The sequence below is a fragment of the Ascaphus truei genome, chromosome 3 (assembly GCF_040206685.1).
Source record: "Ascaphus truei isolate aAscTru1 chromosome 3, aAscTru1.hap1, whole genome shotgun sequence".
Taxonomy (NCBI): domain Eukaryota; kingdom Metazoa; phylum Chordata; class Amphibia; order Anura; family Ascaphidae; genus Ascaphus; species Ascaphus truei.
Genome location: NC_134485.1, coordinates 289,265,614 through 289,286,565, shown reverse-complemented (window position 1 = coordinate 289,286,565; position 20,952 = coordinate 289,265,614). Strand labels below are relative to the sequence as shown.

Sequence of the window (20,952 nt, the reverse complement as noted above, 5' to 3'; positions counted from 1 at the left end):
TATATATAATTATATAGACATGTGCAAATGAACAAGATATGTGATCTAAGAAAGTTAATCTATTTAATAAAATTAGGTTTTATTATCCTCCGAAACATTGCACTGGTTTCTCCGTAAAATAAAAAAGAAATAAAATGTCCATGCGATCCTATTAATTTAATTACTGAGTGCAATATATATGTACTATTATACTTGAACTGTGTCGTTTTCACAAGAAATTAGCATGGTTCCCACATCTCTAGCTTTTACCCATGAGATGTATCTCTTCCCAATCCATAGTGCAAAAATGAGCGTGGATACATGAGTATTAAAACCTGTATGAAAAATAGGAAGGCCGAGTCATTGACAGTAATCCGATTTGTTCCTTTTTTTATTCTATACAAAATGCTTTATTTACCTTCATGCCTCCATTCAAATAATTATACAAATGCATACATTTAAAGTTTTTAAACTAGATTTCAGTTCACAGCTCAATCCATAGGAAAGTTGAATACAGAAAAGCAAAGCACCAACATAATATGTCTGAGACACTATTAAAACAATAACACTTGTTCATTTAAGTCTCAGAGTAGAGACTGGAATACCCATCCTCTCGCAGAATTTCATAAAGAGGGTCTCCCTTTTACATTGTCGTTGGGCAACATCACCATTGTACAGTAAGAGGGGAAAAAGCTCTTCTATTTACAATACATACACTATACATAAATACAAGAACAACACTCACTTAATATTATTTAACTTATAACATAGGTGCTGCCTAAACACTACACATAATATAATGCAGAGAAAACTCAGGGACATCAGATTGTTAGGTGCTCTCCATGGAGGAAACATCTTGATTGCTATTATTAAAACTCTTTCAATAGAAAACAATGAATATTTCATAAAAGTAATACGCTTCCTTGCTTGTGCTGGTATGTTACCTCTTAGAAATAACACCTCCTATTGACCTCCCTATTTGTAGTAAGGATTCCATTTGTAATAGATGTACATTGTTACACCAGGTCTACATGGGGATTCGAGTGCCATATTCAAGCTCATTTCCTTACCATGACATTTTCATAGGTTGTCTTTCTAAACAAGGGTAACTATGTACAATAATACATAAATGGGGGTATTTACCAAACTTCTCCAACCTCTTACTAACCTCTATTGTTGCTGTAATTGCAAACTTAAGTCTTTACAACTTTTGGTAACTTTTGTCTCATTACATCAGTACTTAAAATAGACTTAAAATAATGACTAAGCAGTGACAACTCTGGCATTAAAAGCCAACTTGCATTTCAATTGCATTTAAACACCTTGCAGAAAGTCTAAGGCTATTTTTCTTTTTAAAAGTACACTTTTCCATGAAACCTTTTTCACTTTCAAACAGAGCGGGATAATATTTTGAGTCATTATCTTTCAATACATGAACATTACTGCAAAGATTGTGACAGGTTACAAGGAATATTTCACAAAGCAAAGATGAATACAGTTTTTAAGACAAGTGGGCAGTTTTAAGGCTCAGAAATGCACACGCTTTATTTTTTATTTTTAACGTAAACCTAACAAGGTTTAGCTATAGCTAATGCCACTAGAATAACTTGAGTTAACAAGTGCTAGGCTTCTACCATTATTTAGTAAATCAGACCATTAAACTACAGGGCAATCAGTGAATTCACGTGATACCTGTAAATGTATCAAGTTTCAGCGCTCCAGTAATTTGGCTATTTGTGCTTAATAGAAGAAGAATATTTACTGTTTCACTTTTTAAGTCTTTGCTTGATATTGAAGGAAGTGCCATTTTATCAACAATAGTAATCACAGTACATGAAACCATGTCATTTATAAAATATTATGTTTCCAGCGCCTATCAATGCTGAAACAACTGTGTATAAGATGAGACTTAAAATATTCAAATAATTTGTAAGGTTGACAGCTTCTTCTGTGTTTCAAGGACTAAATATAAGAATGTGCATATATTTGGTATACATTTTTTGTGCTTTTACAGAAAACGGTCGATATTCCGGTTTGTCTGGTGGTTAATGGTTTACTGAGAAATGTCACCAATGCTGTGGTAACAGAAATAGCTCATGCATTGTTTGCAAGTACAATTCATTCTGACAGCATAGTCTACTAGAAATGTATTTGTAAATATTTTTTTCTACAACTTGGATTTGTGCATATAGAGCAAAAGTTTCAATTATGAATTGTAACTAGCACAAATCTGGCAAAAAAACGACAAACAAAAATAATAAATGCCATGTTTGTACCTAGATAATTCAACCATATTTGTTATTACCTATGAGTTTTCAAATGTATGCGTCTGACGAGTCTTGCTAAACTGTTGCAACAACTTTCTTGTTGCGCATGTTAATATTATAATGTATTTCAGGACGTATGAAAGAACTGTGATTATGAATGCTGTTCCTTAAAGAGACTAAAATGACGGAGTACATATGATAGAACTTGAAATCTCATTCCCAAGAAATCAATCGAATATGACCTTTTTAGAAAAGTTTGTTTTAAATTGCAAACATGTTTTTATTTGGACTCAAAATTTTGAGTAATTTGATTGCTAAAGTACAGATATCTTCTAAATCAAAAGCAAATAAATACTACTATTTCTGGCAGAAAGCATAATAACATGTTTTTATTATGCTTCATTTCACAAGACCCTGCCTTCTGAACATGTGCAGTTGCTAAGCAAAAAGCTAGGTGAGGAATCCATATCAAGTTTTCACCAGTTGCCAAGACAACTTTATACCAACACATACATACGTAAATACTACAAGGTGTAATAATTGGTGTAGCTACCGTAGATTTGTAAAAAAAACTCTATTTTGTTTGGGGTTTTGAAGTTCTATGTCACTAATTAAAAATACATACGTGTGAGCACATTCACATATCTAAGGCCTTGGCCATGTTTAGCGCTTGCTGGCGGAAGCGTGCTGACGTGCGCTCCCGCTCAGCACTGAGCCCCTACATCCGCAATTCGAGCGGCTTTAGTAGGGGCTCACCTGCGCTTCCGCGCGCTTGCGGAAGCGCAGGTCTTAGGGGAATTTAAAATTCCCCCGCTTGCCGGCGCAACAGGCCGGTCACATGAGCGGTTCGCCCAATGAGGGCGAACAAGCTCCGTGACGTCACTGGCCCGCCCACGGCCAGTGACGCGCCTGCCCAGACGGTCCGCTGACAGCACGTGCGGTAAGCAACCGCAAGGCCAGGGAAAGCACCCGCTTTCCCTGCGCCTCAGCACGCCAGCAGGGCGCATGGCCGAGGCCTTAGACAGGCCTGTAACCCTGTTTTTCACCATTATCTCTTAGCATACAGTGCATCCACTGCAGCCAGGGATTCTGGGAAATGAGATGCGAATGAGCACACAGTTCTATGTCACTAATAAGATCTATGCCTTCACAACAGTATTGCTAAATTAATCTCTCTTTTGATCCTGGTAGATTGCTGTATTTCCAATGAAGAACCTATTTTTTTGCCAGTATGTTTAAAAGAATGAGATTTTAAACAGCTATTTGTAGTTCTATTCTGACAATCATCTAGAGGGAAATTAAACGGAGTAGTGCATAATACTTTTGGTTGCAATTATAAGGTGTGCCAGACTATTATAACAACGGCATTCTTGTTTCTGCTTTAATAATGTCTTAATATTGACAATTGTCAGTCACAGCTATTCAGTTCATAGCACTCAGTTCAAAGAACGTTTTATCTAAATCAAGGAAAATTTGTTGGTAGTTTAAAATCCTTTGGAAAATAAAGTTACTATATTAAGAAGTTTTGACGTTTTCAGGATAAATGTGGAAGAAAATGTTGTGTTTTTGGGGGAGTTTTGTTTACAGTTAATGGGACTATGTATGTTTTTCTAACAGCATAACGTCCTATAATACAACATATTATTTTAGAGGCTCATTCATTTCAATTCGATATTGCCAATGGCAAATTTGCAGAAAACGAGAGGACAGAGAGACTGACCGACCAATTCATGGGGACATAAGCAAATGGCTCACTCCTATATTGGTTGGTCTCTCTCTGTTTCTTTCTCTCCCTCTATCTTGTCCAAAGCATACGTTTAAGAAAGTAGAGGAGAAACGGAGCACTATCCTTAGCAAAAAAAGAACCAGAGGGGGCTCACTCATAAAACAAAATTGAGTTTAATGGATCATACAAAAGACTCCTATAGAGGCAGCAACAACACACAACGCATTTCGCGCATCCAGCACGTCATCATGGTGTAAAGACTGCAGTAAAACCGGCCATATTTAAAGGTCTAGCGTGCGCATGACGTCAGATGTCCCAGCACTCCCCCAGCGTTCTCCTCCGCAGAGTAAACCAACCGCATATTCCAATTGGATATGCTAATATTCAATATACCAAAACTTTAATATACCCTCCTACAGATAACACTACGGCTGGGGAGTGTTTATGAGCACCAGATCCCTGCTTCAAAGCATAAATTTGCCTAAACTGCGGAGGTGCGATTTCTGGCTATAAAAGTCAGGGCAATCTTGCACCCTAATGAATAGCCTGTGAATATGAGCATGTTGCACAGGATTGCACAACCAGAAACAAATCCCATCTTAAAGAGCTAATTTTACATGATTTTGACATGCAATAACTGCTTAATAAATACGGCGAGATGCATTTCTCATGGAAATGCTATTAACACAATTGAATGAATAGTTTTTGCTTCAACTTTAACACATAAAAACATAATGTAGAATAGGAACCAGTTGACCCACAATTTTCATACCGTAAAAATGACTATATGTCTATATTTTATTCTTTCTTTCTTTCTTTCTTTCTTTCTTTATACCATACTTACATACATACATACATACAAACAAAATGATGGAAATTAGGGCAAAAATACAAACACTGATGCATCCAATTATAGTACTTCCTCATTGTATCTCTTAACTGCTCCCAATACTGCATATAGTCAAATCCCTGTTCTTCTCATGTAATGCTAATGATACAAAATCATAGCAATACAATGTATTGTCCATTTTTAATTACTCCTCTAAAATTAAACAGCAAAATGTCAACACGTATTTCGTTAATAGTTGGATCACAAACCTTTTCTCTGTAGATAAAATAAATACGTACAATATTAGTTATATCTATATCTAAAAGATACTTCCCCATCAGGGAAGGAGACACAGCTCTACATATATTTAATATATGGGTATTTAATACATATCCACAGGTATCCAATGTCTCTGAGCCATCTCAGGGCCCCTTTATCAGGGAGAGGCACCACTCTGATGAAAGGGCCCTGAGATGACTCCGAAACATTGGATACCTGTGGATATGTATTAAATACCGTTTTTTTCATCTACCTGTAGTGCTGTGTCTCCTCCCTATGTCTTTTGATTCTGATGACGTATTTTTTTAATATACTACTTATGACGCGTGCACTTGCCAATTGTGAGCTAATTTTTATGTATATATGTTGTGTTTTCTCTTCCCCTTTTATATATATATATATATATATATATATATATATATACATACATATAAAAATTCTATGTATATGTATACGTACCGTATACATATATACACAGGCACATGGTAGTTTATCTTTGTGCATATCTTTTTATTCAATTTTTAGCCATGAGACATGCTGATTTACAGTTATTGCTATATAAATATATGCTTAAGGTAGACAAACATTTGATTCCAATGTGGCGCCAAAGTATTATACTGTATGTGTGTGTGTCCTTAGGGACCAATCTTAAACTGATTATTTTACGGCTCTAATCTCTCATGAAACTGTACAACTCCAGACCGCTGCCTTTTTCTATTAGTTCATGGTGTACTTAGGATAGGAAAATGAGAAGGAAGAAACAAAAAGATATTAAAATATTTTTTGGGAGTTAATGAAAATGTAACAGGACAGATTCCAAATAATGGAAGTGTAGACACAAAAATAAGAATTCGGCAAAGTAGGAGTTGTAACATGATTGAGGACTAGGAGGAAGTACCTTAGTTCTTCAGTTTCTATAGAATGCAAAGAAAGGTAAAGAGAAGGGAATGGCCTCCTGTCCAGACATTATCTTTCTCTCCAAATATTTTGTAGAAGTGTAGTGAGACTTAATTCAAAATGTCAAAACCCAAAAACATTACAGTTTTCAATTCCATTCTCTTAATCTACCGGTGACTGCTTCGGCAAACTGAAGGACCGATTTACGTTTGACTGTAAAGCAGGAGAGAGGCCAAATACAGGATACACTGTAGACCTCTGCAGAAAGATCAGACAAACCACCACAAAATGGTGAAATGTTTAAATACATAAGGAAAATCCCCATTACTAATAAAATATAGCAATAAAAAAGCAAAAGAGGTATTGGATAATTTAAATAAAAGCCTGAAGATAGCGCCACTGTAAGATTTACATTACTATGTTTTTATGTGCTTTGATATATGCCACAGGATGCTGAATATTTCCTGACAATCAAATTTGACATAACTGTAATTGTACAACATTTACACATTTCAAAGCTAAAAATCAGTGAGTCTCCCTCATACAGTATATACAGTAGCGAGAGCTGATAAGTATATACACATGGGGGAGACAAGTACTGTATGTCTTCACTATTCAAGTTCACAATGCTTTAAAAAAAAAACATGCACAAATCATATGATGTGCCATGAATATTATAAGAAATTAATTAATGATTTTATAAATATGTTCCAAGAGAAGAAATGCTGCATTAATGTATAATTTCAAAGACTTAGTGGAAGAGGTACCAGGTAATTACAAAAATTTATCCATAATTAATATCCTATGATGCTTACACAACCGTACTTCTCATACAAGAGTGCAACATAAAATGTAGCTACTATAGGGATCAAATCTGCCATTACAGTATGTGCAGATTAAAGTACAACATGACATGTGGAACTAAACAACCCAAAATAACTTATTTGTATAATTAACATTGAAGCCAAAAAAATGAGCTTCCATTCATTTATTCTACCCATTATACGTAAAGTGTCAATATATCACGTTATAAAATTCACTTTACTTTTTCAACAGTAGATATTATATAAATTTAATTAATGTATTTAAAATGGGATTAATGTATTTAAGCCCTTTCTGTTAAAACTGCAACTGAATTCACCATCTTCTACCTACAGTATATAACGGACCAAGAGGCTTATTCTATATCCGCCAAAGGGACCGATCGGACCGTTACGGAAGAATTTCCCCATTAAAGCCCATGGGGAATTTCTGTCGATCTGCCGCTTCGGCGCATATAAATGAAGCCCCTAAAATGGAAATCATTGGTAGGCGTTTGTACGCATGAACTAAAGGGTCCATATACTGTATGCACATTGTACCTACTTCCTGCTGCATCTGAGCTTGGAAGTTCAGTACAAATCTTTACATCTATTCCTACGATTTTCCCAGTCCTCCGAAAAGTACGACAAGCTTAATTAATGTAGCCATAATTATTTTTCCACACAAACATTTTCAACATTCAACAATTTTACCATAAAATATTTTACTATACTTTTGAAAAATTATCTGTTGTGCTTTTTTGTATTTTTTTTTACAATGTCAATTAAATACACAAGGAATGGTTTTATATCAAAGTTGACCAAAAAAAAAGTATGTTTCCCTAGAATACTTGGATAATTTTATATTATAATTGCTTACGACAACCATTTATGGGAAATGTGCTGAAGCATAAATTGAAGCTATCCAGCACCATTAATACCTCTTGCTATAATATTTTTGGTAAAGCTGTTTTTCACTTTTTCCATATTATATCATTTAGATCCTTCAAATGCCATACTGTGTAGCAACACTTGCCAGATATCTAACTGTTCAAAACTTCTAAGATATTGCTGCATTTATAAAAGTGTTACTTTTATTAACCATTCAGGGGTATTACTAGTACCAATGTAGATATATTAGAACATTAACAAAATGCAGGGAATAGCTCAACTCGGTACAGAAAGAAATATCTTCTTCATATAACAGAAACAATATTCACCCAAAACAACCTACAATAACAATGATATTTCTAATACTGTTATTTGAAAGTCATATTTTCTTACATAGACATGCTTAGCTATTATGAACCAATACGTAGAGAAAAGGGTTGCATGTCATGTGGTACAATAAACAGATTAACGTCATATTCATTAGGAGCCATATTTACTAAGCGTTGGTACACAGAGGTGTCTCATGGCACCGCTCTGCTCAGTTAAAATTCACTTTAATGGGCAGTACGGTGTTAATGGCATACTGTAGCACTGATTAGTAAATATGGGCCAATATGTTTAAAGATCAGTTATGAAAATGCATTTTTAGGGTAACTAATGATGTTTCTTGGGAATGTACCGATGATTTCAAGATCATTATTTTTAATTAATATTGCATCATACACTTCTTATAGTAATGTTGAACAGGTTGTTCAGGTGTCATCAATTATTGTCATGGATATCTGTATACTTTCATATGTGAAATAATACAAAATAGAGTTCAATGCTTAAAAATCACATGCATCTATAAAGGTAGAAGCTCTTTTTGAATAATACTGGTATTGTTTTTATTGTATTTTTTCTGACCTTCATTATATTGCTTTCTTTCTTATAGAATGTAATGCACAGAGCCAATGGAGCAAGATAGTGAGGATGGGCAATAATATAAAGCAGATTGCTGTAAGATCATTTTGCTGTGTTGCTTCATGCAGTGTGTATTCTGTAAACAGTGGGAGAGTGAAGCAAAATTCTAAGTTGCTTCATGTTTGTAAGCTGGTGAAAGTTGCCTTTTCCTTCAGCCAACGCCTTACAATTTGTGGAACATTTCCAACGCACACTTATTTTCTGCTGACCAGACTCCATGAAGAAAATACATGACAACAAGGGAAGGCCCACTGTTGTGCTCATCCTAACTTTATATCCACAAACTATTTTTTCCCCCCTCGTGCAACCTTTCAAATTGTAACAATTCAAGGAAGGGTGTTAATATTTCATATAGGAAATTCTAAATGTTTTGACAAAGGCCTCCTGTGATATGGTAAAAGAAATCTTGTCTAAGTACTTGATTAGTATAGGAAATCCATATAGGAAAGTCATTATTGCTCTTTAGCAGCAAGAAGTGCAGCCATTCCAGTTTGTGCTTTCTCATGGCTACATTCTCCCCCATTCCTGGATGGCCACACACTGCCATTGGCCACTGTGAATATTACCTCACATTAAAAAAAAAAAATATTTCTCAACTGTTTTGAATAGAATAATGAAAGCCTGTGCAATAAATGTGGCTATGGGGTTTAAATACAAATAGGGAAGTTTTCTGAAACAAAAACAAAAGCTTTAGGCAAGGCCAAGTCAACTCACAAACCACATACAGTACTTCACTTAAAATACCGCCCCATATACTTTCACAGACATCAATGTATACAAAAAACATGAGATTATGTAAAGTAGTAAGGTATTTTTTCTGCTTGGCTTGATGTCAACTGTGGGTGAGATCTAATTACCATCACCATTATTGCAAAATCCCGAAGCACTGATCTTTCAGTTCCGATGATGGAAACTTTCCAGCCAGTTCTTCTTTACATTTTCCTGCAGCTGATCGCACAAAAAAGGACTACTTTTTCTTTACCGTCACTTTACAAAAACATTTCCAATGGGGAAAAAAAAAATGAATATCAATCTAAATTTCGGAGATCTTTCCAACAATTTATGATACAATTATTTGAAAATTCGGTGAAAATCTTGAAAAAACCTCTGTCCAAATGTAAGGGAAATGTACAGTAGAAGCTATTTAAAACTATGTAGATCAAGGCCTAGAAAAAGTGCCTGTGTCCTCAGTATGAAAGTCTTCGTCTTATGGTCTGAGGTATGGACGTTAACGGGAGTCTCCATGCTTGGGGTTTATTTTGAGAAGAATTGAGAAGCATGGCACTTCTTTTCCTGTTTCTTCCTTTCTTTTCCTTCTTTCACTTTGGATATGTTGGGACATCCTATGTATGTAACACTGTAGAGGGGATTCAGTCCTGCTGAATTTGTCACGCATAAGAGACCCAGCTCCTATGTACTTCTTGACTGGTTGCCGATTCAAACTAGCATGTGCCTTCGGCGATGCAGCGCCAGGTGATCTGAACGTGAAAAACTGCGGTCACAGTCTGCACATTTGAAGGGTTTCACTCCCGTGTGTTTGCGGTAGTGCCTTGTCAGTTCATCTGAGCGTGCAAACTTCCAGGTACATCCTTCCCAGGTACACTTGTAAGGTTTTTCTCCTTTGCAAAATGAAGAGAGAGAGAATATATGCGTTAGTTGTATGCAAAACATTGCATTAACAGAATTTAAATTAGCACTCACAACTACCTGTTCTATTTTGTCAGATATCCAGGAATGAGAACAAAAACAGAACACCCAAATCAGAGTCAAGTAGCAAATATATTAATTTTAATCAAAACGCAGGCATAATTTTTTTAATGTTTTTATGGCTGAATTTTAAATAAAATTAATATATTTATTTAGTCATTTGTATGCCTTTTAACAGTGATGCTCCAGTATTGCTGAGCCACATCATGGTATTGATGTTTCAATCCCTCAGTGTGATGTGGATTTGCTTAGAATTACTGTACAGTAGTTCACTGAAAAATTGTCTGCATAGCTTGGATTTCTGAAGATTACCTGAGCTCTATCTTACTCATTTAAAGACCCTGAAAAGACTAGGAATTGGCTTCTTGAAATTCAATTGAACACATGGTAAGTGCACAATGGGGCGTATTCAATAAAGTGCAATAGTGCCCATTTGCCACAACTGCAGGGAAAGTCCAATTTACTTGAATAAGCCCCAATGTGTTTAATAGTTCCTACTGTTTTGTGTTTGTATTTGTCTGCCCCCTGCTTAGTACCATTGGGTGGATAATCTATTTATTTGTCCACCTTTAGGGCTCACTGTATTGTCATCATAACCACCCAGGACAAACTTGAAACCGAGCGGTAACTCTCAATTTATTACTTCCTGGTAAAACATTTTATAAATAAAAACGTAGAAAACTGACTGAGTAGTGGGCACCACTATTATTATTATTATTGTTTATTTGTGAAGCGCCAACATATTCTGCAGTGCGGTACAATGGGGTACAGAGTTATGTATATTAAAAAAAACATGAACAGTTACATACAAGTGAGCACAACAGTGCACAAACAGATACAGAGAGGTCCCTGCGCGTGAAAGCTTACAATCTAGAGGTAATGAGGGACAATGTTGAAACAAGAAGGTAAGGTTGTGTTTCATTGTAGGATAAGGTGTGTTTCAAGATAGAATATGGCCCAGCTGAAAAGCTGGGGTGAGAGTCTGATGGTGCGTGGTAGGAGAGTCTGATGGTGCGTAGTAGGAGAGTCTGATGGTGCGTGGTAGGAGAGTCTGCTGGTGCGTGGTAGGAGAGTCTGATGGTGCGTGGTAGGAGAGTCTGATGGTGCGTGGTAGGAGAGTCTGCTGGTGCGTGGTAGGAGAGTCTGATGGTGTGTGGTAGGGAATTCCAGAGAGAGGGAGCAGCATTGGAGAAGTCTTGCAGGAGTGAGTGAGAGGAGGTAACAAGGCAGGAGGAAAGGTGGATTTCGTAGGCAGAACGTAGGGGGCGTGTAGGTATGTATTTGTGGATGAGGACTAAGATATAAGGGGGGCAGTGTCGTTGAGACCTTTGTAAGTCACTACTACGGTTTTAAATGTAATTCTAGAGGCTATGGGAAGCCAGTGTAGCAATATGCGTAGTGGAGCAATAGAATATTAATTCTGTTTTGGAAATGTTTAGCTTCAGGTACAGTTGTGGTGAGACATCCAGGAGAAGATTAAAGGGAGACAGTTGGAGACACGGGACAGGAGAGAGGGGGAGAGGATGATTTGGGTGTCATCAGCATAAAGATTATACTGAAAGCCAAAAGATTGTATTAGTTCCCCAAGGGAAGAGGTGTAGAGTGAGAAGAGCAGAGGGCCATTTTAATCTCATGAAATCTCAATATAATATACAGTAAGTAAGTGAATACTGCATGAAGTTTACTGCCTACAGTCATGGCAGAAAAAAAAGGTTAAGATCACAGTGTAATTAGAATGTGATTGGTGCCATATCTCTTAGGCTGCGTTCAAACAGAAAGCTACCTTGCTGTGCGTCAGCGCTTGCGAGCCTCTGTCTGCTGCGCGATGTGTGTTCATCCCCAGCAGATAGAATGACATGATTGGAGGCGGGATTTAAAAAAAAAAAAAAAAAACGAAGTGTTCGTGTTTGTGATTGGCTGACGAAGTACACGTGACGTGGCTGCCGCTTGAAATGACAACTTCAGTTGTCTCCTTCAAGTGCAGCGGCGTCAACGCTGCACTTCACCGCAGGGGGGTTGTTTTCCGTTTGAAAACTCCCACACACCAAAGTGAAAGCGTCGCGCACGTCGCATCGCATCCTGTCCGAACACAGCCTTAGAAGACCGTAAAATGTTTATACTATGGTCCTCATTATAAACAAATACTGTACATTACAAAAACGTGAGAAAAAGTGTAAGACTTAATACAAAACAAGCAAAGCGTGCTCCCAGCGGAATCTGAAAATATTCCATTTTCATGCAAGAAACTGCAAGTAAAATCATGAGAGTAAGCAAACCATATGCACAATTATAAAATAATGGTTAGAACATTGCCATGTCAATACATAATTTTATTAGATGAGTCTGACTGGAGATGAGCTAATTTACAGTAGCATTTATTGTTATATATTGTAACAATTGTCATATTGTGACATAACGATCATGTATATTTAAAAACAAAACAAAACAAAAAAACGCTTTTCCCCTGTTGTATTGTTTGGTCTTCAGTTGTTCCCTTTACACTGTTTTAACTGGAATCTTTTTGAGACCAGAGAAATGTTTGGCCCTCTGGATTTTTTACTCCTATTTTGATGCTAAACATTTCCTATCTTTTTATAAAGCTAAATAATGTGTCAATTGTTAACACTCCAGAAGAATAAATAACACTGAATTACAAAGTAGGTCATTTAAATATTAAGATCTCAACTGCAAACTAGGATGAAAAGTCTAACTTCCCTCAAATAGGGTTATAAGACCTGCTGTATTGTGCTTTCTAAATACAGTATATGTAGACTTTACAGTATTGCAATGAACGGTAAAGTTGTGTCCAATCCTATATCATTCTTTACAATATTTCAATCCCATTCTATCTGTATGAGCCTACATTTGCAAATCCATGTTAGTCAAAAAACATGATTTTTTATTAAACTATTACTTCTGTTGCCAATAAATAAGTACAAAACAGGAAATGATCAACCTAATACATCATTCAAAAATGATAAGACAACAACTAATATGAATCCATAGTAAATAACACGAACTAAAAATGTCAGCACCAAAATGACATATTTTTTTCTTAATTAACAGTCTGTTACTGAACAGAAAACACATTTGAACTTTTTTTATTAACTGTATACTCAAAATAAATAATAAAAAATTCATAATAAAATTAATCGAAAAAGAATCCCTGCTCATATACTAAGATGTCACACAATACACGTCGATGAAACATTTAGGGTCGACAACGATTCATGTTCAGTTTAGTCAGATTGTTCCTTGGTAAATGAAAGAGAAGGAGTAATCCTGCTTGACAAATGTGCAAGTATGGTGAACTATTTTATTTGTATTTTAAACTGAGCTCAAAATGTTCAGCATGGATGAGAAAAGGGATAAGATAAAGAAAAACATTCAAATATATCAAGTGTTTCGACAAGGTGTATGAGGGAAGCATACCTCAGAGAAAGAGAAGGGCTAGAACAAGATGTCTCGCATTGAAACTGGGGTATAAGTGACTGAAAGATAATGAGAGAAAATACCTTTTCACAAAAAGGGTGGTGGATTCCTCATATACAGTAGTCATGGTAGGGCCTAATACAGTAACCAAATTAAAAAATGCTGTTTGATTTTTTACAAGCACATTGTGTGTACCCATCAGATACCGGACCCTCATAATGCATGATTATCCCTTAGGAGCCCATACAATGTTTTCCCATGGGTCTCAAGTTTTACAAATGGATATGCACACCCATGATAGTAGAAAATGTAGACCTGGCTGGGTGCTCTTTCGTTGCAGCTGCTGCATCTGCAAAAGTTCAAACTGAACAGAAAGTGAATAGCACACCAGTTTTGAAGATAACCAAAAAAGGAATTTACTCACATATCAATGTTTCGGTGTAAGCATACACCTTCACCAGAACTTCTGTGATATCTACGAAGCCCTGATGAAGCAGTATGCTTACCACAAAACATTAATATGTAAATACAATAAGTTTTCTTTTTTCTTAAAGACTGGTGTGCCATTCACATTCCATTTTGTTCCCATAGGTCTCTGTCTGCCGCTGCTCACTTCTGCCTCTGTTCCATGCACATCCAGGCATTGCTGCTTTCCAGACATTTCTTCCCATGTGGATCTCTCTTAGCTGTCTTATTCTGGGATCACCAGCAGCTAGCATGTGTCCCATGAAACACTAAACCATTGCTTTCCCTGAACCATTCTGTTTGATCACTTATTATTTACAGGTCTTTCCCACATAGAGCCATGGACCACCGCCTCCCCTCTTGCTTTGCGAGCCTGCAGTTGCAGACGTCCTTTGCATTGTAGTTCCAGCATAGTTCCAGCAACAATGCAGGGAAAGGATAATTATTTAAAAATGGTTATGTGGAATCACTATCTGTGTCTTTACAAATGGGGTTACCGAGTGTGTCTGTGCCTTTGTGGGAGGGAGGGTCACTGAATGTGTCTCTGTGAATGGTGCCTGTGGGCAATTGTGATGAGGGTGTGAATGTGTGAATGCCAGAGTGCAATGGGGAGAGCAAAAGTGTTTCATGATCACATGTTCTTAGTCACAAAACAGTGATAATTATTACCACATGGTATGCAATACCACTGATTTGTGCCTTCTCTTTTTGCACATATGAAGTATAATAACTCTAATGTAGCCCTAAATATACTTCTATAACAATTCACAAAAGTTTAAAGGGTTAGTCAAAACTCCAAACAAAGCCACTGTCATGTTTTACAATAAAAGTTTGGTTTCGGTTGCATTAAACACTTTAGCTTTGTTTAACATATGTGTGGTTACTGTGTAATAAAACAAAGGCAAACAGAGTCGGTTTTCTAGACCTGTCACAGCACGGAAGTATACAATTCAAATGCCTTCTTTAAATTACTCTTAAATGCTTACCAACCAACACAAATACTGCAGTTAAATTAATCTGGCACATATTTACAGGCGCAAACAACTAAAACTCTGTAAGAGTCTCATGATAATCCATAGCTGTCATGGTTAAAAAAAAAAATATGTTATAAAATAAAGTAGCTCTGCAGATCTTCCATATCTGAAATGATTGGCACTGTTCAAAAAAGTTCTAAGTAGCAAAATCTAGTCACACACAAAGATTTGGCTCTTGGGCAGGGTGTCACATAACTCCAAAGCATAAAAACATTGTTAATTACATTTTGGGTCTATGCCTAAAAAAAGCATGCAATCATAGAATTGTACAAGAATACCTGCAGGTCAAAAGACTATCATATAATTAGAAACGTTTAGAAATGAATGCGGGAGAAGAAGATGACTGCTTTCTTGAACTGGTAATGGAAACTTTGGCCCATTGTAATAGAAGTTAAAGGAATAGTTAACCCGGAAAACGTGTAAATGCATTGTCAAGAGTTTTAATCCCATCAGTGCTGAATGAGCCTCCAATGCATTGTTACATATTCCTTACAACAGCAATTCAAGCATACATAGTAGGTGCTGGTAGCCACCCCTGCTTAATCCACGGTTCACATTATCGCCGCTTTTCAAAGCTCTCACGGCCTGTGGGCCGACAGGAAGCTGTGACGACAGGAAGCTGTGACGACAGGAAGCTGTGACGACAGGAAGCTGTGACGACATCCGGTGCGGCTTCCTATTGACCCATGTAATCAAGGGCTTTAAACTGCAGGAGATACCAGCTCCCCCTTTTGAGGTATTTCCGGAAGAAAGGGATCCGCGGAGCGGAAATTAATGGGGTTCAGCTCAGGAGACCCCTAGCTTCAATCTTGTATAATAAAAACGGGAAGAAACAAACGGCTTGGATGGCCCATTTAAGCACCAAAGCATTTACATACAGTAAGATACTAAAATAGATTGTATAAAAGCAATAGTTTTATACGAGAAAGAAAAAACAGAGAATTGCAATGTAAAAATAAGATATTGTTTACACCCTGCTTCTAAACCTACTTAGAGTAATAACTGGAAAGTTCTTATCCTACAGTATGTCATTTATTTTGATCACATTGAATTGCCCCCGTTCTAACAAAGTAAATAAAAAGAGAGGTAAAAACAACCTAATATTCCCCTGAGGAAGCACAGTTGCTCTGTGAAACGCATAGGGAAACGCCTAAGGAAAAGGCAAAGTTGTGCTGCAGCTGCACGGAGACTCTGAGGCACTATCTTAGCAACGCGAGAACATCACCTGACACCAGGAAAGAACAAACGTGTGATGGCTCGTAGCCGCATCCCCAGCAGATCCAGAGGGAGAGAGGGTGAGACCGCAGCACAAAGGAGGATCTCGGTTAAAGGAGCGCTGCTCCACTGACTTATATGCCACCTCCTTGTGCTTGAGTGTAAAGACTTTACTTGTGAGTGAGAATGATCATTTACTTTGCTTTTATTGTATGAATAAATTGATCTGCACCCTATTGTGGTGTTGTCTTGAGCTCTTCTAATCCCCTTCAGTAAATTAAAAAAGAGCCGAGCATTCAGCAAACCACAATTAATGCGAGGTTTACGTTTTGTTTCTACTTGGAGTCATAGTCATGCTAGATAGCTGCCCAGAATAGCAGAGGTTGTGGGTCCTGACTCGTTTGGGTCTGACATCAGTACCCCCTTCCTCACAAGTGGCCTTTGACTTATATAGTTCTTATGAGAAGTGTTGGACGTGTTATTTAAATATACTTTGCATATCTCCCAGGTATCTAAGGTGTTCTCCTTTTTGAGCTTAGGTGTCTCTCCATAGGTTTGTTTGATCTCTCTCTCCCCCCACAAACCTGTGTCGGATTTTAATTTTGCCCATCTCTCTTCACAGGTACCTCTCCACATGTTTAATAAAGGAGTTTGGGGAGGTATATTAGTCACTTGGTACTTTTAAAAACAAACTTGTCTCTTGTAACGCCACCTGTAAGCCTCGGACATGGTATGGCAGACCATGCGGAGCGTCCGCACTCTGAGCGAACAGACTGCCTTAAGCAGGAGGGGGGGTGCGTAGCGTGAGAAATCAGTTACGCATCACGTGAGCGGTTCGCCCAATGAGGGCAAACCAGCTCTGTGATGTCACTAGGAACACCCCCCACGGCCCATCTGGTATGGCCAGGGAAAGCACCCGCTTTCCCTCAGCCTCCACGTGCCTCCGCACGGGCTGCGGCACCATGTCCGCAGCTTTAGGTTTGAACTAACGTCAGATGAGATCTCTGCGGAACAGGAACGTCTGTTTTGCATATCATTAACACTAATTGCTGTTGTAGTTAACCCAATGTCCTTTCCAGTGGAAAGCATGACTTAACCTAACATTAGTGAGCTTAGAAGGAAAACGGTAATGCTTAATGTGGCGTTAACTTGGGTTAGCATTGTGTTAAATCAATAAAGGACCCCTGTGGTGCTGGGCCTATAGGAGTTAAACGTAATTACTGTAAAACTACTTGATATGAGTGCTAAAAAATGACTTAATATGTTGTGATTTGTCCTGTGTTATAAAAACATTGCTGCAAGCTAATGGCCCTTTTATGAAAGAATGTAATAAAAGGTTTTCAGTGCCAACGTCTTTATCCTTTTTAAATAATGTGGTTACTCTTAATTGTGTCCTTCTAACTGAAATATTTCTTGTTGAAGATGAAAAATGCAAAACAATGTTTTAATGACACACCTTGTATCTAGCATAAGGTTTACTGACCAATTTAGTGCTTTTAAAATAATCCTGTATATTAGCACCACTGACCTTTTTTTTTTTTTTTTTTAACCTGTCTGACAAAAAACAAACATATTTATAGATAGATTAAATATGTCCACGAGCAGCGATTTCAGTCACCCTGAAGTAACTCCTATGAACATAAGTGGATTGTGGAAGTCACCTTTCACTTTATATTCTGTACATCCAAAGCATTTTTCAATCCTTCTTGTACATGTATATTTGTCGCTTCCACTTCTAATGGGAGGCTGTTCTTCCTCTCTTTTCTACAATAACCAAAGTGAACAGCATGTTGTATTTGCCATCATATATTCTCCTAGGTACATGTATATCCATGGAGTATTTGAATGTTGTCCTATTCCCTGTAAGGCTGAGATTATAGTAGGTGTGTGCGCGACAGGGACCATGGTGTCGCGTGCGCTAATGATCCCTGCACTGAGGTCTGAGACCATGGGGAGGCCATGGGGTGGCGTGGCGGACATGTCCGAAGGCTGGTTCGCCCTCATTGGCTGAACCGCTCATGTGATGCGGCCATTGCGCGAAAAGACAAAATCATTTGGCTTTTCAAAAGTCTGCCGCGTGGTCGTTCTGCATCGCTCACGTGGTCGCGCGGTCTCAGACAACATCTGTTGTCATTGTGCCCACTAGAATCGTGGCCTAAGATATCACATATTACGACATTTATGTTATGTTGGCCTTCTGAACACCGAACTTTAAAGCAGCAGTGTGTACTGCTCGATATATATATATATAAATTTAAATACATTTTTTACACTTAACTGAAACGGTGCCGGAAATGCTTGCCCAGTAGACACAAAATGGCTGTGGCACAAAACCCTCTTTCGGGGGGTAAACAGAAAGTGGCAACATCATCAGGAGTGGATGTGGCGACTTTATATTAGGGACCACACAGCCATATTTGTCCTTTTTGTATGTCAAACACTGGCACAAAACCCAAAACATCTCGGAAAGCGGGCGTTCCCAGTGGTCGGCACCCCGGGGACAGTGTTGGACAGGGAAAAAAGTAGATAAAACATTCTTATCTACTTAATTGGTCACTCTGCAAAAATAATCTCTTACATTTGTTTGACATGATCTCCCTCCAGTGAAATAATGTTTACCATAGTAATAAATGTTCCCTTTCTCGTTGTTTCATTATACAACAGTTTATAAAAGCAGATACTACATAGCACTTGCAATTCAGTTTAGTCTATTAAATGTTTTTTAATTAAAAACAGACTACAACTGAATAATTACAAAAACCCTGTAAGAGAAACCAACAACACCACCAAGTCTCTACTTATACAAACCAGGTTAGTACTAATATTTTAACAGGTTTATCTGTTAAATGACTACACACACACACACACACACACACACACACACACACACACACGCACACGCACACGCACACGCACACGCACACGCACACGCACACGCACATATCTCAAGAACGGATTAATGTCACTAAAGATTTTAACGTGCAGACTAAATATTTCAAATAAATATTGCCAGCTATTCATTGTCTTCTGTAAAAACTAAGAAGAGACAATTTACTATTGGAGAATTTTCTGAATTTTTCTAACCAATATATTAACCATTAGCTAGCTTTACAAAGAAAGAAATACATTATAGAGGAGGGAGGCCACTATATCATGTCATATTTCTGTACATAGAAACGACTGTTATAATTTATGTTACAGTACTTGAACTGATGCAAATACAAAACCTCTTTACTTTAGTCTGCCATACCATGTGTTATAGTTGTTTATCACAAGTAGTTTGTGAGAAACACCACAACACAAACTGACAAATTGTTTCTGCCTTCATTGCATGTTAACAACCGTCAGGTGAAGCCAAATAAACAGACTAGTTAAAAAAAGCAGAGAGTTTACTAACTATATTATTTTTGACCTTGATTGTTTATATTGGTTTTCTCATCAGCTGATATTCAAACCAATAAAATAAAACACTAACAATTGCTCTCCATGAGTCATTGTAATAAGATGTAAAGTGACCAGACCTCTCTGATTCTTCTATGTTTTATTAGTTTAGAATCTTTTTCATTGCTGATGTTAAGGGCATATGCATGACATACATGAGCGCATGTGCATAAACATATATGTACAGTATACATAATTTTATTACAAAATATGCCAAAGAAGAGTTTTTATAGGGAAACACAAAGGCGAGATGCAGTCAAATGGTGACTGCTTAATATATACAAATAGACTTCTCTGAATTCTAGGTTATATCAATAGTTAATTGTACAGTATATTGGTTGGGTAAGGATCGGGATCCCTATTTCAGCGGTGCGCAACCTGGGGGGCGGGAGATTTTTCTAGGGGGGTGCTGGCGGTTGCAGAGCCCCATGCTCTTCCCCAAGGCATTTAAATAAAATGTCGGGGGATCGCGTGAGGCCTCTGCAATGCTATACTTACCGAGGGACAGGCGCTCTGTAATGCGTCGCCATGACAATGCGGCGTCCGGGGTCATATGACATCACACGCGACAAATGACGCAGCAGGTCACGTGACATCATATGACCCCACAGCGTAATTTTATGCAGGTCTAAGGTAGGGAGGGGGGGGGGGGCGAGCATCCAGACAGGGAAGACAGGGCGGCGCAGCAGCAAAAGTTTGTGCTCCCCTGTCCTATTTTATGAAAAAGTATTAATTAAAAACACACACATTTCTGATTAACATGCATATTTCTGTCTTTAACAAATCTTCTAATAATGATTGTGCATTGATACTACCTAAATATATCAATAATTATAAAACCTGAGAAAAGTGGATTTTTGGTCATGTTATATTTGCAAATGCAGTAATATTTGGACTAGAGTAGCATTTGAGCTTACACTGCGTTCGGAAAAAAAGGTTAAATTGTGTAGTAGAGAGCAATTATTTACAATGCTGTTTTTCTAAAACTACATACTGTAATGTATTTATTTCCCTGAGCTTTTAGTGG

At 37.5% G+C, this 20,952-nt stretch overlaps 1 protein-coding gene across 2 annotated transcripts in view; it reads right to left on the bottom strand.

The window, feature by feature from the left end:
* Window positions 1-352: 352 nt before the first annotated feature.
* The window catches only part of KLF12 (KLF transcription factor 12), a 272,088-nt gene continuing 251,488 nt past the window's right edge, over window positions 353-20,952 (bottom strand). For both annotated transcript variants that reach the window (XM_075591001.1, XM_075591002.1), the window contains exon 6: window positions 353-10,250. In XM_075591001.1, the coding sequence (XP_075447116.1) occupies window positions 10,069-10,250 (182 nt within the window). In that variant the 3' untranslated portion in view covers window positions 353-10,068. The remainder of the gene's footprint in view (window positions 10,251-20,952) is intronic.